General features: G+C 38.5%; 1 protein-coding gene across 5 annotated transcripts in view; it reads right to left on the bottom strand.

Moving 5' to 3' along the window:
• SCAPER (S-phase cyclin A associated protein in the ER) overlaps positions 1-27,110 on the bottom strand; it is a 356,482-nt gene that overhangs the window by 302,876 nt on the left and 26,496 nt on the right. For all 5 annotated transcript variants that reach the window (XM_024205417.2, XM_024205418.2, XM_024205421.2 and 2 more), the window contains exons 3-4: positions 26,458-26,575; positions 15,427-15,497 (exon numbers count right to left, since the gene is read on the bottom strand). In XM_024205417.2, the coding sequence (XP_024061185.2) occupies positions 15,427-15,497; positions 26,458-26,575 (189 nt within the window). The remainder of the gene's footprint in view (positions 1-15,426; positions 15,498-26,457; positions 26,576-27,110) is intronic.

Here is a 27,110-nt window from a genome sequence, read left to right as displayed (position 1 = left end):
AGAAATGTGTCCCTTTGCAAAATCAAACACTGACAAATAAGAGAGCAAGACACTGTATGATTTCTAGAGCTGATATAAAGCAATTTGTTCAGCAGAGTGATGTAAGCTTCGTTATGATTGCATCGTCCATGACTTCTAGGAATAACATGATGCAATTCCTATCATGTATGACGCAATACCAGCTTCAGATTCCATCATTCATTGTTTTGCCTAAAAAGCAAGTACTGTCCAAACCCAGTCATCGATTTATTCATAGATCCAGTCGAAGATGTATTTTAGTCATTTCTGGTTTTTAAATTGAGACCCTTCCCTTTATAACTCACCTATCCTCCACCATTACCAAGTCAAGGGTCGTATATACTGACCCAATAGCATATCTTGAAAACTAGAGCCAATCAACAATTTTAAGCATCATTTTCGTTCTCAGTGACCCAGAATTAGTAAAGTTTGACTACATTTATTTCAGAACCATTTTGGCTGTAGAGCAGTGAAATCACTCTCCATACTCTTGCCATCTGTAGTGGAAGCAACCTCCAGAGCCCAGATAATTTTCATTACATTTCACTGAACCTTTCCTTTTTCTGTTGTCCTTTTTTCTATTTCAGCACATATGAGCCATTAATACTGCTCTTTCTAAATGTGTATTACCTTGAACATGTCTTACAGTTTTCTAAAATTAATTTAATCTGTTACTGGGAGTTCTTCATAATCCTTTATTTTGAATAGCCTACATAATTTTGTTGGAAAATTTTGCTTTTTTCCTAGTACTGATGTCTGAACCCCGCTATTCGTCTCTGTCAATGCAGACATCTGATGATTTATTTCTAATATTCATTTAATGTTTCTTTTCTCCTAACCATATTTTAATCTATCAATACAAATAAATAGCAAGCATTATGACCGGACATTACCTCTTATTCAACATTTACCATGCTTCTTCTTAATAATATTTTTATTACAGTAGAGCCTAACAGCCCCAAACACGTAATACAGAGGAGTTTATAATCTCAGTGCAAGAGACAACAAATGGATACAATGGACAGACAAGGGGAGCACAAGGAAACAAAGAGACAAACTGCCTCTTGTGAGGGACATCATCAAAACCTGTTTGAAAAATTTATAACTATGTTCTTCTGGTAGTTTTATCATGAACCTTTTCATAAGCATCAACCTCACCAGTGGGCTTTGTATCTATAGCATGGTTTTGGTGCAGGGAAGCACGATCTTTCCCTGTTTCTTATCCTTCATCTCAAGATCTTGATGTGTTTGCATGTTGTCTCTTGTGAACCAAAAGGAAAAACTCAACAGCTGCATGTGACTCACCAGGTGTGACTACTCAATTTGTGGGCTCTGTTTTATGGTCTCTTGACTTTAATTTAGATGCAAAAATTAAATCCCTTAAGGTTTTCCTACTTATAAATAAGTATAAAGGAAAAATAAATGAATCTTAACTATCTTTCCAATGTAATAAAATACTTAAGGAGGAAGCAAGCTACCTGCTATCCTTGTTGCACTACAGACACAGAACTTCAAGATGTAATTCTCTGTGGACACAGTTTACAATCTTAAATTACAGGACTGACATCTTTGAACTGCCTGTAGAATTGCAAAGGAATGTGATACCCTACTGATAGATTAGTAGAAAAAAGATAAAAATACAATTCTACCTTTTACTGAAGAAGAAGACTAACTTATTTATTATATGGGACAGGACTTTTTCCCCACACTTGCTTGTATCTCAATTTGTAAATATCCCATAGCCAACACGTGCACACACCTTATGTGACCCAGGAAGTACTGTCTTCAGTTCTGAGCCACTAATAATTTGAACCCTATGTAGAAATCTAAGAAGGAATCTGAAACCACTAGAACTTTTCTCCAACCTAAAACATAAAAACAGTTCACAGATTTTGTTCAAACTGTTCTTTTTAAAAAAGCTTAGCTTAGCCCTGCACATAAACTTTTAGACCAAAATGTATTATGGCTAATTTACAACTATTTTAAAGTACAGTTTATGATGGAAAAGATGACAACCTTAACTACAGTGTCATAAATGGTTATATTATAACAACAGCATTTACCCTCTGCAGTCTGCATTTATAAAAACCATTACCTTGGTAAGGTGATTAGGCTTCTTCTCACATTCAGCAAAGATTGTGAACATAAAGAATGAATTGTCACAAAACAGGTTTAATGAACTTCTCGTAATTGAAATGAACATCTTTAAATATATCTTTACGATGAGCCTTGGAGTCAGTTTTTATATTTATCTCTGAATTTTATACATGTGCTACATTTAGCATTCATTTATTGGTTTATCTTTCTTGAGTATTTTGAGTATCAATTGTATTTGGTCAGCCAAAAATGACCCCAGTAGACATCCTTACTGCTTGAAATTGTTCATATATGATCACTTGCCAGACAACTGTATATTCTGGAAGTGTGAGGTTCTTTGGGCAAAAGATTTGAAAAGCAAGAGTTTGATAAACAAGTGCTTTTTATCTTCTAACATGTTTCTGTAATGTCATATCTCAAAAACAGCTTGGTCTAGACCCGGGGTTCCCAAACTTGGTTTGCAGCTTGTTCGGGGTAAGCTCCTGGCGGGCCACGAGACACTTTGTTTACCTGAGCGTCCACAGGTACGGCTGCTCGCAGCTCCCAGTGGCCGGGAACGGCGAACCGCGGCCACTGGGAGCTGCGAGCAGCCATACCTGCGGACGCTCAGGTAAACAAAGCATCTCGCGGCCCGCCAGCGGCTTTCCCTGAACAAGCCGCGAACCAAGTTTGGGAACCCCTGGTCTAGAAACTCCAGATTTGTTTTATTCAGTTTTCTTTAAGGAAGTTTAGTACCTACAAACAATTTTAAAATTGTTGGATAATTTACATGTACTACAAATATTTAAATCTCTGAGAAGTCTGCAGGGTCCGTAGTGTACTTTTTAAAGACTCTCTAGTTCCTACTCACTACTATTGTATATAATGAAAAATTAATTTAAACATAAATCAGTTTAATTTTTTGAATGATCTTTAAACCCAGATTAAAAGAATCATCTTACACACAAGTTCAGTAGAACCTCAAAGATATGAACACCAGAGTTACGGACTGCCCGGTCAACCAGACACCATGTGAAACTGGAAGTAACCAATCAGGCAGCAGCAAAGACAAAAAAAAAAAAAGGAAATACTGTACTGTGCTGCATCTTAACGGTAGGCACATTTGGGCTGCCTGTCCCCACCCCACCCCCAAGTGCAGGGCAGCCATTTACAGCTAGGAGGTGAAGATGCTGGGGCTGCCAGCCCAAAGCAGCTGGAACCAGCAGAGCAGGCACAGCATTATGATTGGTGTCACTTTCACCCCTTTTCCCCCTCCCGAGCGGGGAGGGGGACATTCTGTTTTTACTGCCCCTCCCCAGGCTGGGAAGGAGATGCACTGTTTTCACACACACACACACACTCTCTCTCTCTCCCCCTCCCTCCCCCGGCAGGAGGAGGACAAGCTTGCAAACTCAGTCCAACCCAGGGCAAGAAGCTGTCAGCAAGGAAGCTGCGGGTGCTGAGGAGGGAGCTCAGCTACTGCTGGAGCCTGGCCTAGAGTGTCAGCTGCTGGATCTGGAGTCCGAACTGCACTTTGTTCAGAGTTATAAACATTTCACAGTTACGGACAACCTCCATTCCCGAGGTGTTCGTAACTCTGAGGTTCTACTGTATGTAGAGCAGGGTGGATAAAAACCAATGATATTTTTTAAAAAATCGAAAGAATCTGATTTAAATCGGATTTTTTTGATAAAATGCTTTTTGAGGAAAAAACCTGTCTAAAGATAGTTTTAATTAAGATACATTATAGCTCAAAGATATCTCATCACGGAATAGTGATTATAAATTCTAATTCTATAGCATGAGACAATATATTCATGTAATGTTTAAGAAAAGTTTTGTAAATGAGTTCCAATAGTTCATGGATTAGGGACCCAATCCTATAAGGTTCCAGGGGATTTTGTATAGATTATTTAGGTTAATCTTTCTATCTACCCAATGGGACTCACTGCTAAATCTAGAAGATACCATCAGAGATGCTTAGTTTTGCAGTTCTCAAACTTTGGATCTGCATCTCCAGAGATAACATGCTTGTTAACAGCAAAAAATGTTTTTAAATAAAGAAATAATATATAGAGGTGAGAAATAACAGACCTCAACCATATTGTCCCTCTGCAAATTTGTGTACATAGAGTCAATCCCTTACCTCTCTCTAAAAGTGCAAAGTTTCAAAAAGTTCAGTGAATAGAAGATTGTTGGGTGCGGAATAGATCTGGACAAGAAGAAGAAGTCTGGAGATAAATGTGAGATGGGAGGGACAGGCAGTAGAAACAAAAGTGAAACTGTTTGAGCAGCATATTCCAGAAGTCTTGAGGTCTTTCTGAGTGTAGCCTTCATTGATTTGAGATCTACCATACCATTCTCTCACTAGAGGGAAAAAGCTATAATGGCAGCAGGCTGTAAAAGAGACCCAGTTTGGGAATATTTTAATGAAGTTCCTCTACCTGTGGATAAGACAGGCATGCGTGCAAAATGCAAACAATGCAACAAAGAAATGCAAGGCCTGGTTGCCCAAATGAAACAACATCATGTGAAGTTTTCCTTCTCAGGAGGAAGCTGTGTTGAAGATGATGAAAGAAACATGTCTGAACATGCAGGATCTTCAGGTTGGTAACTTTTTTTATTTTATACTTCTTTCTTAAGGACTGCCTGTCTTCCTTCTGGACTATTCTTGAATTCTCATGTTTGAGCAAAAAATATAGTTGTTACTCTATGGTATTAACATTTTAAATGCATTTGTGATAAAAAATAAATACACCTCTACCCCGATATAATGCTGTCCCCGGGAGCCAAAAAATCTTACCGCGTTATAGGTGAAACCGTATTATATCGATCCACCGGAGTGCGCAGCTCCCCCCCCCGGAGCACAGCTTTACCGTGTTATATCCGAATTCGTGTTATATCGGGTCGCGTTATATCGGGGTAGAGGTGTAGCTGAAATAGGCAGATCTTCCTTTTACAATTTCACCTTTAAAGTAGTACTGAGTGTCAGTGAATGCAATGAGTAATACTAAATGAGCAGTATGGTAATAATAATTAAATAACTGCATTGACTTATTTTGTTTAGGAGAATCCATCCTCAACATACAGGATTCGGAAGACTATCCACCTTCAAGATCACCATCATTTTCTATAGTTTCAGAGTTATCTGCCAATGATAATGTTTCAGTCACATCATGTATGTCACATAGCCACAGTATATCATCTGTAGCAAAAAGAAAAAAAATCTCCATCATCCAGAAACAACCATATAAAGTTTGTGATAAGAACAAGCAGATTACAAAAAGAGGTAATTGATGAAAAACAAACTCTCCTTTCTATATGATTGAGAACCCACACTTCATTAACATGGTTCAGTCATTAAGACCAGGATACAGTCCACCCAACAGAGCCGATGTCGCAGGCAAATTGCTGGATAAAGTTTATGAAAGAGAAATTGAGCAGTGTGCAAAAGGCCTAGAGGGTGAAATTGTTAACCCGAGTCTTCATGGGTGGAGCAATGTCCACAATGATCCTGTTGTATGTGCTCGTGTGACAACAGAAGAAGGGAATGTCTTCCTTATAGAAACAATTGATACATCAGGAAATGCACACACAGTAGAATACTTACAAGAAGTAGCAGTAAAAGCTATAACGGTGAAAAAAAATTCAAATGTCTAGTATGCAGCTTGGTCAGAGACAATGCTGCAAATGTATCCAAGATGAGAATAAATTTAGAAGAGTGAAGAGAGCTAACAACATATGGTTGCAGTGCTCATTTGATGCACCTCCTAGCCAAAGACTTCAGTGTTCTCTAAATAAAGGCTAATGTTGTTGAAATTGCAAAATACTTCCGTAACAACCACTTTGCAGCAGCTGCTTTGAAAAAAGTGGGAGGAACCAAGCTAACTCTCCCACAAGATGTGCGATGGAACTCAGTAGTGGACTGTTTTGAGCACTTTATCAAGAACTGGCCTAATCTGATGACAGTTTGTCAACAAAATCATGAAAAAATAGATGGCACTGTCACAGCCAAAGTTCTCAACATTGGGCTTAAGAGAAATGTTGAACACATGATGAGTACCCTGAAGCCTATTTCTGTAGCCTTGAACAAAATACAGGGAAATAGCTGTTTTATTGCTGATGCTGTTGAAATTTGGAGGGAACTGAGTGAGATCTTAAAAAGAGAAATATGCAATGACAGAGTTAAATTACAAGCATTAAAAAAACGAATGGGACGAGCACTATCTCCAGCTCATTTTCTTGCAAATATTCTTAATACTCGGTACCCAGGTCAAACCTTAACTGCTGAAGAAGAGGAGTTGGCTATGACATGGACATCCAGCAATCATCCCTCCATAATGCCAACTATAATAAACTTCAGAGCTAAGGGTGAACCATTCAAGAAATATATGTTTCCTGATTACGTTTTAAAGAAAGTCACACCAGTGAACTGGTGGATATCACTTAAGCACTTGGATTCAGAGACTTCTGAAGTGATAATCTCACTTTTAACGACAATAGCTTCTTCTGACGGTGTACAAAAAGTATTTTCTTCCTTTGGACTAATTCATTCCAAATTGAGAAATCATTTGGGACCTGAAAAAGCAGGAAAGCTTGTTTTTCTTTTCCAGATTATGAACAAACAGGAAAATGAAGGTGAAGACAACTGAATTAGCTGCAGAAGCCAATATTTTAAGTTTCTCATGATGACCTGCTGACATAGTCGATTTAATTTTTGTTTTTTTAAAAAACATATTTCATTTAATTAGTTTAGTTAAAAACAATTTTAACAAAAACAAACTTGATTTTAAAAAACTTGAATGTTTAACTAAATTCAAAAATTCAAATGTTTATTTTGTTAAAATATACTATGTTTGCTGTTTAAGAAAAAAATCCAGAATACATAACGTTGTTGTTTTAGTTAATAAAACAATTTAAATGTCTGTCTGGTGATGTTCTCCTCCTAATACAGCCTAGCAAGAAAATCCTCCAAATATTAATGATTAACCTGTTGAACTGGAGATATTTATGAAGTCATTGGGAGGTGAACTATCTGCTTCAATTACATTTGGTAAATGAAATAACCAAACAATCATTCATTTTCTGATATAGCTGTAAAACTAATCTGAAAAGTTTTCAAAATAAATCACTTTAAAAATGTATAGTGTGTACCTTCTAGAAATGAAATCTACATCTATCTCTGAGTTGTGAAGAATATGTATTAAGGTTATAACAACCAACAAGAATGCACTTTTATGTAGAAATCCATGATTAAATCAAGTCTTCCTGACTAGTGATTTAATTCATAATTTAAATCAATTCAATTTAAATCATATCCACCCTGATGTAGAGAGACAACAATTTTCTTCATTATTTTTTAGAAGAGTCTTCCCAGTAAAAATTATATTTAAAATTAGAGAGAGAAGGTAGATGAGGTAATTAATCTTTTACTGGACCAATTTCTGCTGGTGAGAGAGACAAGCTTTCGAGCCCACAGAATTCTTCTTCCAAAGTTTGTCTCTCTCACCAACAAAAGTTGGTCCCATAAAAGATATTATCTCACCCACATTGTCGCTCTAATATCCCGGGACCGACATGGCTACAACTACACTGCAAATTTAAAATTGTTACTAGGAAAAAACAGATAAAGAAATGCAGATACAATTTTAAATTTTTTGTTTTCTTTTGAAATACTATTATAATTCATATTATGAAGAGAAAAGACTTGATTTTCCATGTGGCAAGTAGTGGGGTTGTCCCACCATGAAGGGAAAGAAGTGAGAATAAGGGAACAGAAAGGCTGGTGTTGGAAACTTAATGAGCTTTCTAGGCTTTCTGGCAATTAGACTTTTTGAACTACTGAGATGACAGTCTAACTTTCTGAATTGCGTTTGTTTTTTTTTTAAACTTTAACGCCAAATTTCTTCACTTGCACACTTTGGTATTTTTACTATCCCTCTGGAAACTTAAGTATATCACTCAATTGATTTGCCTGATCTCTACTGGCTCAGGAAGGAGACTGCCTCTTTGGCCAAGGGAAGCTTAAATAAGTCTCCTGAAGCAGACCAATGCTCTGTCACTGTGGTACAAAACCAGCCTAGATCTTTCTGATCTTCACTTGCGGCCCAATCCAATTCCCAGATTTTCACTGACTTCAATGAGAGGTAGATCTGCCCCTTTGTGACAGTGAAATGCTGTTTTGTTACTTTAAAGAAAACAGAAAAAATAAATATGTAGAAGAATATCTTCTGCACTTACACTCTAAGCACACAATGTAAAAGATATGATTCCTTTGGTTATAACATTTGAGTAACATCTACAGTTATCCATCATCATTAGTGTTATAATATGAATTTAATTCAGATATAGACAAATATATGCAACCAGTACAATTATTGTGCAAGAACTGACGCCTGTTTTTCTATCCAAAGCATAAAGACTGCTACATAATTAGAATAAAATCATACAGCAGTTATGCCAGCAAAGGTTCCGTCATATGATCAGTTATCTTATACAGTGGGCAACACATTTTTTGTGAATACAACTATAGCTAAGCATAGACAGTGAGGCAGTGGAAGTTAATGGAAAGGTTATTTTAAGTCCCCTGGCACCAGTCAGTTCTAACATTGTACATTTCAAATTGTCACAGTTTGATATCTGCCTTCCTCTCCCTTGAGTGGCAACCTTCAAGAAAGAACCCAGATTGTGTCTGATGCTTGGCATTTTACCCTCCATTAGCTACTTGAAAAGGGTCAAAACTGAACAGGCTGTTAACCAACTTTGCCATAGCACTACTGGCACCACCTTTATTCAGCAGTGAAACACAACATTCAACTTTTATTTTTAAAATGGTCATGACCCTGAATATTTCTAATGCAAAAATACTATCAAGATTATAAATGAATGATGACTACATTCTGTACAAATATTTAATGCTTGTTATCAGCAAAAGTACCACTATTTTTAAATAAAATATCAGTAAATTGCTAAACTAAATCTTTAATTGCAATTTTTTTACTCCAGTTGCATAAACAAATCTAATATTATTTTTGAAGAGTATAAATAAATATAACAAGAAAAAGAGGGCCGAGGGAAGGTTTTTCAATACTGTAGTCAAATGTGTAAGCACTCTGCAGCACCACCATTTTATTAAATGTACACCTCTTAAGAATAAGTTTAAAACTTATAAACATACATTGCAAAACTCTCTGCTTTTGACCAGGTAGTGCTTTTCAGGGCTAGGCTCACATTGCTGGTAATGCAGAGTCGCACTGCCCAAGTATGAACTCCAGAATGGAGTGTACCTCTAGAGAGACAATCACTTCCCTAGCTCCCTTGCATGCAACTGCACTATCCTAGTGCAATATGCTCCCCTCTCTAAAACAGGCCAATTTGGAGAGGGATAGGGCAGGATAATAACCCTTCATCCTCCCCATCCACTTTGGAGCAATTTAGTTGTATACTAAGGTTCAGATCCGGAAAACAATGATGTATCTTAACATGACACAAGCAAGTAGGTCCCATGGATGCCAATTATTTCAATGGGATTATTCACGTGTGTCAACCTACAAACAAAAGGTGTTTGCAAGAGCCCTCGCTTTCTACTGAGTATTAAAGAGAGTAAGGGGTCTGAGACCATACATAAGATGCAGTGTTTTTTTAAAGACTTATTATAAACAAAATTTTATCTATTTTCAACAGTGGAAGTGTTTGCCAAATAACAAAATCATACACAGGTGTTTGTAAACACTTTAATAAATCCTTTGTCTTTTCTGAAAACTATGTGCTTTTTAAACTGAATTTGAAATAGAAACACATATTCCTTGTATCACAAATTACACAGTTTATGTGGTGAAAAGTTACTATATTAAAAACTGAATAATCTATTTATCTATTTGCACAGAAGTTTCAATACTCCACCATGTAAAGGCAGCAGTTATAGCAAGTATAAAGTATGTTTATTTTGAGAATGGCAAGAAATTCTTGAATGTAAATTTGTCAACACCTTGGGAAGAGGAAGATGATGTCGATAAGATCAGAAGAGGGATCTATTAAAAGAATATTTGCCTGAATTTAAACAGAGCTGTGGCACTTTTTGGATTTATTTTTACTTAAAAGACTAAACAAAAGCCACAAAAACATAAAATTTCCATTTTTAAAGTTGTATCCATGAGGTTTTTACACTGCTACCTCCAATACTCCAGTTCAAGCCAACGGGGTAATAATGGAAAACATATTTCTTGAAGCTCAATATTTCCACAATCTCCCAGTGGACCTAATTAAATGATCATCCTTGTGCCCAACTAGATCTGTGGGAGCAGACCCTTCCACATAAAACCCCAATTTCTTCATTAAGGTTCCACCTCCATGAGCAGACTGCAGGATTAGGGCCTAAATAAGAATTTTTTTCGAATAAAAGGAAATCTTATCTAACTTGCATTTTAAGCAAGGATTGGAAACAAGAAAAAGGAATACCAATTGCTGAGCAGGGTGGAAAAGTAACTTGCCTATTCACTTACACAAAAAAGGAACATTTTTCTTTTTCTCCTTTATACCATCTCCTGTGATGCATAATATCAAAGACTGGCAGACTTACAGATCAAAATGTTAAGCTAAAACTGTTATATCAAAGAAGAGGAACAGTTAAAAAAGATAAAAAATGATGAGAAGCTGAAATGTATTGCTTTGTTAATATAACATTATTATATAGTTAGTTCAATTTCAAAGGCAAAGCTGGTAGCACCGCCTATTATTTATGTTGCCTGACACTTTCCATTGTAAAATCCTGTTTTTGCTTGTAACTAACTGTTTGGACTGCCAGGTGTCTATCACGGGCTGAACTTTTTTGGGAAATTTTCAGCCAGAACGATTCAGCCATTTCAGAGTATGAAGCTAGGGAAAATACATTGTTCTCCTCACATTAAAAAATTCCAGTGACCTTTTCTTTGAAAAGCTCTAGGTCCTCCATGAATTGGAGCAGGGGTTTGAAATTTGGCACGGAGGTGCCATGTGTGTCCATGTGACTCAAAGCACCCCCTTACTCATACCCTACACACTACTGTAATATTCTTTGTACAAAATATGCCTAGTGAGGTATCATTGAGAACTAATAACTTACTGGTCAATCATATGTATGCCTCAACATTATACGTAAAGTTATGAATTCCACCTGTATGATGTTATTAGCACAGGTTCAAAAGCAGACAGCCCTGCCTAGGCAAAAGTTGTTAAACAGGTTTATCCTGAACCAAGGAGTATGTTTATCTCAATTTACATATAAGCAGTAAACAGGTTCATCTGAACAAGAGGGTTGGGGGGAGGGGCGAAGATAGCAGGGGACACAGCAATTTGCATTCCAGCAAACACAATTGGGAGAAAAAAAAGAGTATGAAGCTTCTTCCATCAGCAGACTCCATGTCACCTTCCTCAGTGCTTGAATAAATTTTACTTTGAGGGGTAACCTTCCAAATAATCCATTTAAAAGGTTTACAGCTCTATAAAGACAGAGGGCTGAACCTCTAGTGATAAGCAATTGAAGCAACTAATTGAATACAATATTAGTGTATCATGTAAGGTCTTTTATGAATGCCTATAAGTTATAACACGCTTCAAAAGTGGCTCTTGGTGGTGGTTGACAGTGAGTAGAGGGTATGGCAATAGAGGGGGGCCGAGAAGCAAGACCTCTGAATCTTCTGACGTTTGCATGGTGGCTCGGCGCTGTGCTGGTAAAAAGGTGCATGGGGGTGAGGGAGAGTAGCCTTGATCTATAAAGTTGCCTCAGGTATTTCCTCCTGGGGGCCAGAGTATAAATCCCCAAGGAATGCAGAGTTGATCTCAAGTTTTTTAGTGAGTGCAGGGATTCATCCATTTTCTCATTAAAGAAATTCGACCTGTTAAAAGGAAGGTCCTGGATGGTGTTTTGGACCTCCCCAGGAAATCCTGATGATTGCAGCCAGGAGTCCCCCGTCATGATTAGCCAAACTTCTAGAAGCTGTGTCTGCCACATCCACTGCAGCCTGAAGAGCTACCTTTGCCACTAGCTTTCCCTCATCTAAAAGAGATTGAAATTGGACCATCCTCTGTGGAAAGCTTGTCTGTGAAGACTGCAAGCCTAGAACAGGTATTAAAACTGTATTTTGATAACAACACTTGGCAGTCGGTGACAGAAAATTGCAGGTCTGTGGAGGAGAAGACTTTCTTCCCCAGGAGGTCCAATCTCTTAGAGCCTTTATCTGCTAATCTTTGTACAAAATATGCCTACTGAGGTATCACTGAAAACTAGTAACTTACTGGTCAATCATAGGTATGCCTCAACATTATATGTAAAGTTAGTCAGACCTAGCCCTTTCAACAGTCACCTGTACCACCAGAGAGTTGGGTGCAGGATGCGAATAAGAATTCAGCCCCTTTCACAGGAACAAAATACCGTCTCTCTGTATTCAGTGTTGGGACACAGGATGCTGGAGCATGCCATACTGCTCTATCTGGTTCTAGTATGACCTCACTGATGGGCAGAGCCCACCTTACTCAGGCCCGGTGGCTACAAGATGTTCAGGAGCCAGCGTTGAGAGTCCTGGACCTCCTCTAATGGGATCGGTAGGTTTCTGGCCACTTCTTGTAACAGCTCCTGGTATTGACAATGGTCATCCAGCAGAAAAGGCGAGGAATGAGTGACTGCTTTGTCTGGGGAAGAGTCACCTGTCGGAATTGTTGGTATCTGCGGATCCAGTTCCACCTCTTCCTCCTCACACACCAACAGAACCAACTGGCAAGAGGAAGAGGAGCACTATGACTCCTGAGAGGGGCCAGACGCCAGCCATAAGGATCCCACAGACCAGAAAAAGGGATCAATAGGTTGCAAAGGACCCTAAGGAAAATGGAACTAGTGGCCTCTGGGGAGCTTGTACCTGGTGGAATGGCAAGCATAACCCTTTGACTGTCTATCAGGGCTCAACTGCCTTTGCGGAGATACCAGTGCAGTCATCTCCTCTTAGTCATGTGAGTCCAAAAACTGCTCCATCGGTAGCAGCAGTGCCATTGGTATTGGGGCACTCCTACCAGATGGTTGGAGGTGAGACAGCTCCTGGGTCAGTGATGTAGGCTCCTACTCGGGAGTAAGGACATCCGTTAGGAGGGCTGGAAAGAAGCAGAGACTGTGGATAAGGGAGGAATATATCCTTTGGTGTTATACAAGTCTCCGTGCACCCTGATGTTCAAGGGGTTCCTGCAGTTAAGTCTGACAGATCCAGTGCAGCAACCAGACGGTCTTTAAATAGATAAGACAGTACTGATAATGGGTCCAGACCTGAACTTGCAGACAGAATTGGCAAGCAGCTATCCTTATGCTTCAGTACTGAGGTGACAGATGGAACTGGCGGATATTTCTTTTTATGTATCTTGTCCTCAGATCTGAGGGTCTTCATTAGAGCCGGGTTCTTAGATTCTGCTCGCAATGTCTCACCCAACCTGGACCAACTCAGGGAGGAAGTGTGTTTCTTATGGCCAGTCCTCAAAAGGAATCTGTCCTTGCGCCCATGAAAGAGCCCTCTTCTCTCATGGGGAACCCTGGAAGAAGAGTCCTTGGACTTAGATGTTGACAGCTCCACTCCAGGCATAGACGCGAGAATTAGAAGTGCGGGGGGTGCTGCAGCACCCCCAGGTTTTACGCAGGGCTCCACTCCTGGCCCCGCATGCAAGGTCCCAGCTGCTGGCCTCACATCCGGGCTCCACTCCTTGCCCTGCACACGGGGTCCCGGCCCCACTCCTGGGGTCCCGGCTGCGACCCCCGCGCCCAGGTTCTGCTCCTGGCCCAGCCCCTGCCCCCAACTGTGGCCCCAGCCTCAGCCTTTTTACCCCATCTGCGTCTCCCCTTCCCAGAGACACAGCCCTGCTCCCGGCCACAGCTCTGGGGGGGATGGGGCAGAAAAGGGTAAGGGGGCTGGCTTTCAGCACCCCCACTATTAAAAGCGTTCCAGTGCCACCTACTCCAGGGCAAATGCTTGGAAGGGCACGGCTAGGCTGCTGAGACCGAAGTACAGTAGGCTGTCCCTGGCCTGGATCGGAGAGAGGCCTCATAGCCTTCTCCATCAGGTGCTTCCGTAGGTGCTTCCCGGGCTTCTTGAGTTCTGTGTGGGAAGGAGCAACACATACTGCACTTTGCAGAGATATGTGCTTCACCCAGATAGTACAGATAACACTGATGTTCATCACTGATGAAGAAGAATCGAGGACAAGAGGTGCAATTCTTGAATCCTGGGACTCTGGGCACAGTCCTGGAGCCAGGGGACTGGTTCGCCAACTGGGGAGAATTAGGCCTGAATAAAGACTGGGAGTGGATGGGTCACTACAAAAAGTAATTTTCCCTCTGCTGATACTCACACCTTCTTATCAACTGTTGGAAATGGCTGACATCCACCTTGATTGCATTGGCCTCGTTAGCCTGACAAAAGTAATTTTTCTTCTCTTGATATTCACCCCTTCTTGTCAACTGTTCAGAATAGGCCACTTCCACCTTGACTGAATTGCCCTTGTTAGCACTGACACCCCCCCCCCCACTTGGTAAGGCAAATCCCATTTTTTCATGTGCTGTTTATATATACTGCTTACTGTATTTTTCACTCCATGAATCTAATGAAGTGGGTTTTAGCCCACGAAAGCTTATGCCCAAATAAATTTGTTAGTCTCCAAGGTGCCACAAGGACTTCTCGTTGTTTTTGCTGATACAGACTAACACGGCTACCTCTCTGAAACCGGGAGAAAGAAATATTCTATACTATTCAATAGACTTTTTAACTGCTAAATACATATCTAAGAATATAACTATTTACAAATGTTTTCTATATACGTTATGAAACAAAGTGAAGGGGAACATGATTCCGACTAAGGCCACACAGTGGTAAGAAGGAACTGGTGAGGCATCAACCTACACTGCCTCTTATACTCTTGGTCGGGAGCACGAGGAGAGCTACTATGCATGTGCAGGCCAATGGATTCTGCTTTGAAGAACTTGCGGACTTTGGTGCATGGCGTACATGCACACCCACATGTAGAATACACATAGTGACATCACTCGAAGAAGAATTAAAGACGGTTTCATAATGCATATGCATATGGGAGCCAAATTAAGGTTGCATAGACAACCTTCATTGTGGCATTTTCTAACTTCTGTGTACTTAACTTTGCAACATAATAATGTTCTTCTAAGACAGTTGTGTGTGTGTAATCTTATTTATATACACACATGAACTCATGCGCACACATTATTGAGTAAATGGTGTATTAGTTCTATTTCATGACATTTATATGCTGTAATTGAAATTAAAACGAAACTGAAAAGTTCAACATATATACCTGTTTTGTAGGTTTATGTGTTCCATGAGTCACTCTCTTAGATTTTCCACCTACTTGCCATTTAGACTTACCTGTAAAGAAAACAATTATTTTAATCAGCAATAACTATTTTAGGAAGATACATTATTCTAATATTTAAGCAGCCAAGCTTGTAGTGTGCTAACAACAGTGCACTACACTCGTAAGATAGATGAGGGGAACAATTAATGAATTAAACCAATTTGCAAAATTGTATGTACTGAATTTGATACTTATTTCCATCGGTTCTAACTGAAGGAAAGAACTGAAGATACAATTTAAAAGTTGGCAAATATAAGCATGAGACAGAAAAATTAGAGATTTTTCTACACAAGGATGGACTGCTTTCCAAAGGTGCTAAGCACTTCTGAAAACCAGGTAATTATCATCTAGAACAGGGGTAGGCAACCTGCAGCACGCGAGCTGTTTTTCAGTGGCACTCACACTGCCCGGGTTCTGGACGGGGGACTCTGCATTTTAATTTAATTTTAAATGAAGCTTCTTAAACATTTTAAAAACCTTATTTACTTTACATACAACAATAGTTTAGTTATGTATTATAGACTTATAGAAAGAGACCTTCTAAAACGTTAAAATGTATTACTGGCAAGCGAAACCTTAAATTAGAGTGAATAAATGAAGACTCGGCACACCACTTCTGAAAGGTTGCCGACCCCTGATCTAGAAGTTAAATACACCACTTTTATATACAGCTCAAATATGGTTAGAGTTTGCAGGTAAAGTCAACAAATATTGGTGTTATTAGCCTTTATCCATTGCTTATTTTAATCAAAATTTTATTACAGGATTGAAATAAGGGATATTGGTTGGGAAAACAGAAATGGGAAAGTTTAGCCATTAACTATTTTTCCTGAAGAACTGTTTATACAGCCCGGACAGTTGGCTTACATGCCCCTTCCAACAGGTGGAAACAGGAAGAAACTGAGCGCTCTTATGTGGACACCATTTTTATATTGTTTTTGAGAGCTCTTTGCAGGCTCCCAGTTGAATGATCTGGCACTAAGTCTTATAAACTACAATAGAATGAATAAACAAAAAAAAAATGAAATATAATTCCTCAGAATAAGCATGTAGTATCTCTACTTTAACACAATATTCTCAGATTTATAATTAGCAGGTAAGAAATTTCCTTTCTTGGAATGTTTTCATAAGGAATGGGATCTTTTGGATTTAAAAAGGAGTTTGCTCAAAGATAGATCTAATTTCAAAAGCTATTTCTTTTATGTTATTTTTTTCCTGATTTACTCCTCTGATTTGATGTTTTACCTTACAAAAATACATAAAATGTAAAAGTTACAGGGTCCTATTTTCAAAGTGTAAGCAATTGAGACCAAATGCTAATTATGGTAAATGTACTTTCTGACACTAGGTATATGTTTAGAGGAAAGATTCAGACATCTTACTGAACTGATCATATTATTTAATGAAATAAAAGCAACTAAACAACTGAGTGGACTTAATATAGGTCATGGGGTAGGCAACCTATGGCACGTGTGCCGAAGGTGGCACGCGAGCTGATTTTCAGTGGCACTCACACTGCCCGGGGTCCTGGCCACCGGTCCGGGGGGCTCTGCATTTTCATTTAATTTTAAATGAAGCTTCTTAAACATTTTAAAAACCTTATTTAATATACATACAACAATAGTTTGGTTATATATTATAGACTTATACAAAGAGACCTTCTAAAAACGTTAAAATGTATTACTGGCATGTGAAACCTTAAATTAGAGTGAATAAATGACGACTCGGCACACCACTTCTGAAAGGTTGCCGACCTGATATAGGTCCTTGCTATACAAAGTTGGAAACCACTCTTGAATTTTAGAACTGACACACTGAGTTTTAACAGATATTTTGGGGCCAAATTCACTGACAGGGTCAGCTGTTTTGACATTGTTCTGGTGATGTAATGCAACTGGCTGAATCAGATAAACCAGGTTTATTGCTATTTTGCGGTGGTGGAGCATACTAGTGAACCAGGCCTTTCATTTTTAGACAAAATCTACATTACCTGCTTTATACTTCTTCTTAAAAACATTGAGTAAACCAAAGTTACAAGCACAAATAAATTAAAGATTCTGAACTCAATGTGAGCAGGTTTCAGAAATAAAAACGAGATACTGTGGGTTAGCAAATAAGAGATTGTCCACAGAATACATATTACACTACCTATTCATTGAAAACCTCAAATTCCAGATGAGATGTATGCCAGGATTAGAAAGATTAAAATATTACCACAACTGAGTGCAATCTGAAACTGTTTACATTCCCAGAAGGCAGAATTTTGTGTGTGTGTGTAAATGGCACAGAAAACTTGCACCATGAGTCCATTTTCAAGCATACCAAAATAGATATGCCAGTACTAAAAAGGATGAAGGATTAAAAAAAAAAAAAAGGCATCTCTTTAGAAGGCACAAAAAATGTGATTTATGAGTAAAAACTGGGAAATGTTTGAACAAGTCAGGTGCAGAGATTAAAGCAATTTCCAGGCAGACTGAATATGCAAGGCAAGTACATAAAAAGCACAACACTTATGTCAACACTGGATTTTGGCAATTTAAGACAGGTAGTATTTTGGGAAGGATTTTTAAACAATTTCTTCCGTGTATACAACAAACAAGTTTGTCTTTCATCATCAGCCATGCTTTCTTGCTTCACTACCCTTTTTTTTTTTATTCAACAAATATTTTTATGGCTAATGTACAATAATTTCCTTTCTGTATTCATGAGCAGTGCCACAATGATGAGTGTTATTCAAGACTTTGTATTTGTGAGGCCTACTAGTCTGTAACTGTAAAATATTAGATTGTTCATGAGATGGAAATCGGGTATGAAGCCTTTTGCTTATGAGGTACTTATTCAATTTTAGATTAGAACAGTAGGGACCAACGATCACCACCTCGTCAGTTGTTAACTAGCCATTGTAACATAAGCGAATTAGTGAAGTTCTGGGTACTCAGGGAGTTTCAGATATAACTTATAACTTAGGTCCATTTCATCTTTGACTGGTAAATCTAGTGGGGAGAGGTTGGGTCATTATGTAGAGAGATTGTACATCTCATCAGAAGGGCAAAGTGCCAGTATCTCTCAAACAAACATTTGTTAAACTACACTCAAAAAGGCATCTTTTACACTGACAATCTCAGCAATTATCATTGTCTCACATCTTTTCTTGGGGAACTTTACTGAGAAAGGAATGCAACTCTGGGAATAGCCGGAGTCAGATTTCTCTGACATCTTTCAATCTGGTACTAGGCAGCAGCACTATACAGACCACACTTGTCTCAAAAATCATCACAGTGGTGGACAAGGATCGAGTATCCATTGTTTCTTTTACATCTATCGTTGCCTTTGACACTGTTGACTATGAGGTGTTGTCGGTGAACCCTGGCAGGGATGGAAAGAAACACACTTGAGTAACTCTGTTATTTCCTCTCTGAGTACACTCCAAGGGTAGGGCTAGGTAATTGCTCATTTTTTTCCAGGATTCTCATGTGGTGTCCCACAAAGTTCTATTCTGTCACCCATCCTCTTCCATGTGTATCTAGAGAAGATAGTGAGAAAGTGTGGCTTGTAGTGCTATCACACTATGCTGACACCACTCAGCTCTATTATTTCTTTTTCACTGGCCCAAGATGGTGCAGTTGTTCATCTTAGCCAGTCTCTGGCATTTGGATAAGAAGTGGCTGCCTGGAGCTCCTTTCAAATAAAACAACAAAGGCAATGCTGATTGTCTGGAGGAAGCAACCAGTGGGCAGAGAGAGATTATTTTTGGCCCTCTAAATGTGGGTGTACACTCTCATTTTATTATTAAAGTTTGTAACCTTATTGGACTCTCAGCTACTTTTGAATGTTCAACCAGGCATTTTCAGTCACGAATCCTCAACTCCAGCATGCATTTCTTCCTTTGGTCCAACAGAGACAAAATTTGTTGATCTCCATCACATACTGCAAAGCCTATTCATTCTATCAAGCTTTTTCTAAAAGGGTAGGTTATTATTTTCCAAATGTCCAAGATGTGCCGTACACCTCCGCACCAAATAAAATATGTTCCCTATCCTGAAGTGCTTACAGTCTAAAGCCCCAATACTGCAACGTGCTCTGCCTGGCCAGACCCTTCTGTGGCGATCAAATGACTTAAGGGAATAAGGGGAAGAGAACAGTTACAAATACAAGATTATGTGGTTACTTTGGCATGTCCTACGTGTTTCTTAAATTTACAAAGATATTTAGACATTTTTATTTTTATTTTGGATTTAGTGAAAAAGGTCTCACATGGGAAGTGTTTTAAGTATTATTGATATGGTATCAACTTTGATTTTGCAATACAATCTTTGTAGATTGTTTGCCTATGTGCCTCAAGTTTTCTGATAGGTACATTAAGTAATTAAAAAGTACATAATTCCTTGATTCCTGTATGCTGAACTGCCACAATTTTTTAATTGGGCCAGGGTTACCCAGGCCCAATATGCATTAACAATCACAGTCCTGATGAGGGAGTCTAGATACCATTCTTATTCCACATACAGTTGACAAATGCATATTAATTCTGGAATGGCTAGAATACACCTCTACCCCAATATAACGCGACCCAATATAACACGAATTCGGATATAACGCGGTAAAGCAGCGTTCCGGGGGGCGGGGCTGTGCACTCCGTTGGATCAAAGCAAGTTCGATATAACGCGGTTTCACCTATAACGCGGTAAGATTTTTTGGCTCCTGAGGACAGTGTTATATCGGGGTAGAGGTGTATCAGAAAAATACATGTACCAATTCCTTCCTAATGGAGCTAAACTCTGCCACAACAACATACATACCCCTTTGCCAAGGGAGGAGGCAGGGGCGCAGAAGTTGGCTCTGCAACCCTTTACACCAGCTGAGTTCCCTTCCACAAGGGGAATTATCTGTTCCCTGCTATGACCAGATTCTGGTCACTTTAGTTTATCTGAGCAGTGCAAAGAGGTCAGATCATAAATGAGAATTTGGCCCACTGTCTTTATGAAAGAAATTACATTTGTATAACCTGTTAAATGTTAAAATAGAGCCAGCAAGACCATAAGAACCAGGAAATTATGAGTTATGGCATGATTGTCTGGGTGTTAACTTCTCCTGTAATGTCCAAGTATGTGTGACAAACACCATTTAAAAATCACATCTGAATTTAACAGCGGCTGGAGTTTCACATTAATATTCATTCTCTAGGCATCTCTGTCAGTGAACTGTTAAACTCCTCTACAAACAAGTATCTAAGAGCATGTTGAAAGTTTCTAAGAGAATATTACAAGCAATCCAGAACTAAAGAAAGTAATTCTATTTAAAGAAAAGCCTCCCACCCTACCACAAATGCCTCAAGTATATAATTGCTAAATGTATTCTATGTTCCTCTTTCAGCATCATAAAATAGTTGTTCATATTACTACCTTCCTCAAAACTGTAATTCTGAATTATAAGTGATTTTAAGCCCTGATCTTGTAAACACTCAGGAAAGTATTTAACTGTAAGCATATGAGTAGCCCCAATGAAATCAATGGACCTACTCACACACTTAAAATTAAGCATGAACAAGTAAGTTTACAAGATTGGGGACTAAACAGATGCATTTTGGGATAACTGTGGTAAATGAAGCAACAATGAAAAATTGCTCCTGTTAAATATCCATATATTTATGTTATTCAGAATGTGCATGTAAAGTTAATTGTTTTCTCATACCAAAGTCATTAAAAAAAGCTTTAAATTTTCCAGTTGAAAATCTAGTTCTACATTTCTAAATCTAATCTATATTTAGACATAATTAAGCATGCCGAAGAATCTATTTTTCCCTGCTTAGAACAGTTTGTGATTAGAGATGATAAACAATGACTTGTATCTGTTGTACTACTTCAGCAGGAATGAGATTTGCCACAGACACAAATTGACAAATATAGAATGGCTGCAGGTATCAAATAAACAATCAAAGTGATTGGAAAACAAGTTATCTGAGCATTTTGAAAGCTACTATTGTTCTGATTACTAGCCTAGTGGATTGGCAGAAGCAGTAAAAGTGGCATAATATGATTTTAGTAAGGCTTTTCACTCTGTCCCACACGACATTTTCATATGCAAACTAGGGCCTAGAAGAAATTACTGTAAGGTGAGCGCACAAATGATTGAAAGACTGTACTCAAAGAGTAGTCATCAATGGTTTGCTGTTGAACTGGGAGAGCATATCTACTGGGCTCCACAGTGGTCAGTCTTGGATCCAGTACAATTCAATATTTTCGTTAATGACTTGGATAACAGAATGGAGAGTATGCTTATAAAATCTATCAATTACACCAAGCTGGGAGTGGTTGCAAGCGCTTTGGAGGACAGATTAGCATTCAAAATGACCATGACAAATTGGAGAATTGGTGTGAAATCAACAGGATGAAATTCAATAAAGAGAAGTGCAAAGTACTTCACTTAGGAAGGAAAAATCAAATGCACAACGACAAAATGGGAAATAACTGGTTGGTGGTAGTACTGCAGAAAAGGATCGGGGGGTTATTAATGGCTCACAAATTGAATGAGAGTCAACAATATGATGCAGTTGCGAAAAAGGCTAATATTCTGGGATATATTAACAAAAGTGTTATATGTAAAAGATGGGGAGGAAACTGTTCTGCTCTACTTGGCACTGGTGAGTCCTCAGCTGGAGTACTCCGTCCAATTCTGGGCACCACACTTTTGGAAAGATGGTGAAAAATTGGAGAGTCCAGAGGAGAGCAACAAAAATGATAAAAGGTTAATGAGGAAAGGTTAAAAAAAACGGGGCATGTTTAGTCTTGAGAAAGAAGACTGCCCACTGAAGGTAGGACAAGAAATAATGGGTGTAATCTGAAGCAAGGGAGTTTTAGGTTAGATAGGAAAAACTTTCTAACTATAAGGGTAGTTAAATCCTGGAATAGGCTTCCAAGGAAGTTTGTGGAATCCCCATCACTGGAGGTTTTTAAGAATAGGATGGATAAATACCTGTCAGGGATGGTCTAGGTTTACTTGGTTCTGCTTCCTCAAGGACCCTTCCAGACCTGCATTTCTATGATTCCCCCTTTTTATTTGAGGTTTTTCTGCTACAAACCCCACTCCCAAAAAATCATCCCATTTTATGTATTCACTTTGGTGTTGACATTTAGCCTTGCCAGCAAGAACATATGCTAAGGACCTGGCTCCACAATAATTAACGGCAACACTTCTACTCAGTTTTACACTAGTTTAGGTACAACAGTACTTATCACAGAAAAAATATTCAAAAATACTAGTATTTTAAGATGAAGACATTTTAAAATGTTGGATCTTCCAAAATACAGGTTTAGGGAAAAAAGGAGTACCCAGATGCTGTAAGTATAAGCTTTCAGTTTCCAGGGAAGACAACAGTCTGCACTGATCTTGCACACCACTAAGGTATAATTCAAAAGCAGAATTAATATTCACATCCAACAAACTAACAATTCTATCAAACTAATTATACTATATTAAGATCATAGCTGGAAAAGTACAGCTGTGAAATGGTACTCCAAAGGCACCAGTGAAAATTCCATGTCTCCACATTGTGTCTGTTTGGACATTTTAACACTGATTCTGAGTGGTGATGGCCTACTTTCATTTTCATATTCAGAGAAAATTAAATAGATATTATCCACCTGAAACCTAGCCAATTTAAAGAAGTTTCAGATACTGCACCTGAATCCTTCTGTCAATTTCTGCAGTTTCACAACACTTTCCTAATTTTCCAAATGTTTTCTCTCCTCCATTTCTGTAACCGTAGTAGGTTAAAAACAATTCAGGAAGAACTGTGATTCTTAAGTTGATGGTGTCCCTTTAAAGGCAGAACAGTTTATGGAAAATCTTGAATCTAAAATTTTGAAAATGCTTTGATGTTCACTAATGATAAACACTATATAATTGTTAAATATTATTACTCTGACATGGACAAAGTTTGTTAGAAGTTTTTTTTTAAAGTGACAGTTTGTATATGCACTGGAGCTCTTATATTTGTAATTTTTCAAAATGTTTTCATATTCATATATACAGATCAACTTTGCTCACAATGGCACTTACAGAAAAGGTTTTGTATCCCATTCTAAGGTACATATTCAAAAGGGAGAGCCTCTCATTAATTAACATTTTAATTCTGAGACACCAGAGTACAGACCCCCAACAACATAATGAGACTTATGCAGATAAAACATTTAAAAAAAGGCAACTATAGCATCTATGTTTAATTTTAAAAAAAAGTAGCAACAAAGTTGTCTTAGATACTATGGTGATGAGTGCCAAATAATCACCTAGTTAAAGAAAGACTGTTGTACTTGAGCACAACAATGCAGTCAATATATTTCCTTGTTCTGATGGCTCTGCTGTCTCCAATTTACTGTTAACAGATTTTTCAATTTAATATTTATGGTTTAGACATAAACGTTCTTCCACTTGAACAGTGGCAACATCCCATTCTCGTGAATGTGTTCACACTGTAAGACTCTGAAAATACATGTTCCTTCTTAGCAAGAATTATTTGCAACTCATTGCTGTGCACAGAGAAAGCAAATAATTTATAGTAACTTACTCTAAAACTAGGCAGAGACCCCAGTGTTTGAGCTATGGCAAGTTCTCTAATTTTTTCCCATTTAATCATCTGGGGTCTGGGGAAGGGAGGCTTTCAGGGAACAGTATTGGGGACAAAAGGGTTTCTGGTCATCCCCTTGTTTTTATTTTGTTTAGATATTTGAGCTCCTGAAGAGCGAGAGTGCAAGCTCCATTCTTGTCCCTCCTTCAGACCATAGGGAGAGTCTCCTTTCCCTTCTTTACACTTGAAATTCTCTTACTTTCTTTGTAGGTGTGATATAGATGGAGTAAAATCATGTAAAACTCTCTCTTCTCAACTGGTACAGCCCCACGTTTTTACAACCCTTACCCAGAGCAGAAAGGACACTTCTCTAATTTCCCTGTTTAAAGGGTAAACAGAGTGAAGGAGTGTTGCTGAAGCGAATTCTGAGATAGAAGGCTAGAGTCTCCCAATGAAAAGAGAAAGCCTTAATTTATTTCCTTACTTTCTTCTTTTCCTTCTCATAGAAGTTAAGTGTATTGTACCTGATAGGGAAATAGCAGTTGTCCCTTTTCTCCAGCTTGATTCAGAGAGAGAGAGACAGAATAAATCTGACAGCCACTTCTTAACAACTAGCCATTGTTCTGCCTTGTCTTACTACATATAGCTAATTTAAGGATTCACATGTCAGCAGTAACCAGTAAGAAAAACAGATGCCGTATTGATAATTCTGCTATATCAGTGGTTCCCAAACTTTAATAACCTGTGAACCCCTTTCACTAAAATGTCAAGTCTTGCAAATCCCCTCCTAAAAATGAATATTTCCAGGGATTTTCTCATTTACCTGAGTATAAATTATTAAAGCAGTGATCTTGGAAATATAAAATTTGTTTTTATGACATGCTTATTACACACTATTTACTATTAATTATTATTTATCATTACAGTATTTTTATTATATTATGAAAACGTCAAGATCTCACTTTCGTAGCTTGTATCACTTTGAATAAGCCCGTTATAAGATAAGGCTCCTATGTTTCATCAAGGAGTATCAGATGTGAAAGAATGAAGGTATTTAAGAAGCCAACTCAAAGAGTTCCTCCTACACAAGCATTCAGGTCTTGAGCAGTCCAGGCAAACAATGCACATTACAACAAAGCTTAAACTTGTTCTTCATAATAATTTTAAAAACAATACTAGCTGCCTATTTAATTTTAAAAACAGCAAAAAATATCCACCTCTCTTTCCATTTCTTATAAGGAGTCTTGAAGTTTAAATCTCCTCAGTGTGATAGATATGCTTGCTTTGATCTGCTTAGCTCTTGGAAGTCCAGGGGCTCTGGGCTGCTGGCCCTGGGCTGCCCGGGGTCCCTTGGGACAGCTCTGTCTGCCATTAGGGAATTTTTTCCCGAGAACCCCCTTTAACATTTTGTGAACCCCTGTTTGGGAACCACTGTGCTATATATAAAAGCTTTGCAGACTGTGCTTATACACTTCAGGCAGGAACTCCAGTGAGGCAGGATAGTTGGGATAAGGCTGCAGTAAAAAGGTCAGAGGCTGAAACCGTAGAGTCTTAATGTCCTTTGAAATACTGGGCAATTGTAACCCATGTTCATTTTGTTTTATAGTTGATAAACACAAAGGATATAGCTATCCTCCTTGTTTGCCAGAGTTCAACAAGAGTGTTCAGGTAAAGACCCTGAATATCCCAGTGCTGAAGTTCCTACAGCACTTCAGAATTTGCCTGACGCTTCCTGTCTCCCGCTCTGTGCTGTCAGCACTTCCAGGATGGGATATCTGAATAAGTTTTTACCCATTCCCACCACACACTCTGTCTCCAGGGTTTGTTCCCTAAAGCGATGGGATTATGCCTTGCTCTTGCACTTTCCCTTCTCATGCGCCTCCCACACACACACAGACCCTGGAAGGAGGAAGAAAAACCTTGGGCTGTGTGGACTCATCAATGGACTTTGTTTTGGGGGTTTGAGTTTTATTTACAGATTATTTTATATTAATAAACCAAGTCCCAAAAGAAGGTATTTTTGACCAACAAAAAGCCTGAAGTGTATTTAAACAGTCCAAGAGGGGAAACTGAGGCAGACTGCCTGTAGCGTAAACCCAGCTCACAAGGGGGCACATAGGAGGCTGACTGTAACCAGCCTGGTTACAGTCAACAAAAGGGGACAAAACAGTAAAGATACCTTTTATTTCATCTTTATCAAATTTTTGTATACATTTTACAAAATTATAATTGAATTAAACAGGAAGCATACTGAAGAAATTATTTTAAAATATTGATGATATCTATGTTTTAAGCAGTTATCAAATTTAAGACACAATTTTTAGGTATAAACATTTTTACTTCAAACAAACTTCTTTTTTGGGTGGGAGAGTAAGGGAAGGTTGGGGGGAAGGAAGTTCAATACTTACTATCGTCCTCTTTGCTTTCCAGTGGGACACTCCATGCAATAAGGTTTCTTGCTGTACGACCCTCTTCTGCAACAATTTTCCTCACTTTGTCATGACTATTAGAGCGCTGGAAAGAAGCCTGAAAATGTGAAATACAGGAAAAATGCATCATCCTATTTCAAGCTAATATATTAATTATCTCAAAGCATTAATGCTAAAACATCCAAAAAGGGGCTTGCAGTTGACAATCCTCACATAAGTATAAATATTAACTACTATTTGTAAAAGTCTGTGAGATGGGTATTGTATTTTCACTATCTATTAGAAACTGTGTGGGTGGCATGGATATACTCATTCATTTTCACAGAGAAGAGGCATGGGTCATAGCTCTTACAGTGTCTTCTAGCAGAATGTTTAATCAGAATGAGAACTAGTGTCTAGCCCTCAGCTGGGGTTTGTCTACACCTGACTTTTTTTAACCTTGATTAAATTGATTGCCAGCACTGGAGAAGTGTTTACACCTTTATGAGTGTGTTCACCTTGTGTTAACCGCACCTGCTGCACCTTGATGTGGCTGCTGCTCCTAAACCTAAAATCGGAAGGACTGAGCACAAGGCAAACATCTAGCCCCATAAAAAACAAACAAAAACCACCTCAGTGGTTATAGAAATGGA

The sequence above is a fragment of the Terrapene carolina genome, unplaced genomic scaffold (genome assembly GCF_002925995.2).
Source record: "Terrapene carolina triunguis isolate 2854851 unplaced genomic scaffold, T_m_triunguis-2.0 Scaffold67, whole genome shotgun sequence".
Taxonomy (NCBI): Eukaryota; Metazoa; Chordata; order Testudines; family Emydidae; genus Terrapene; species Terrapene triunguis.
This window is presented reverse-complemented; position numbering and strand designations above follow the sequence as displayed.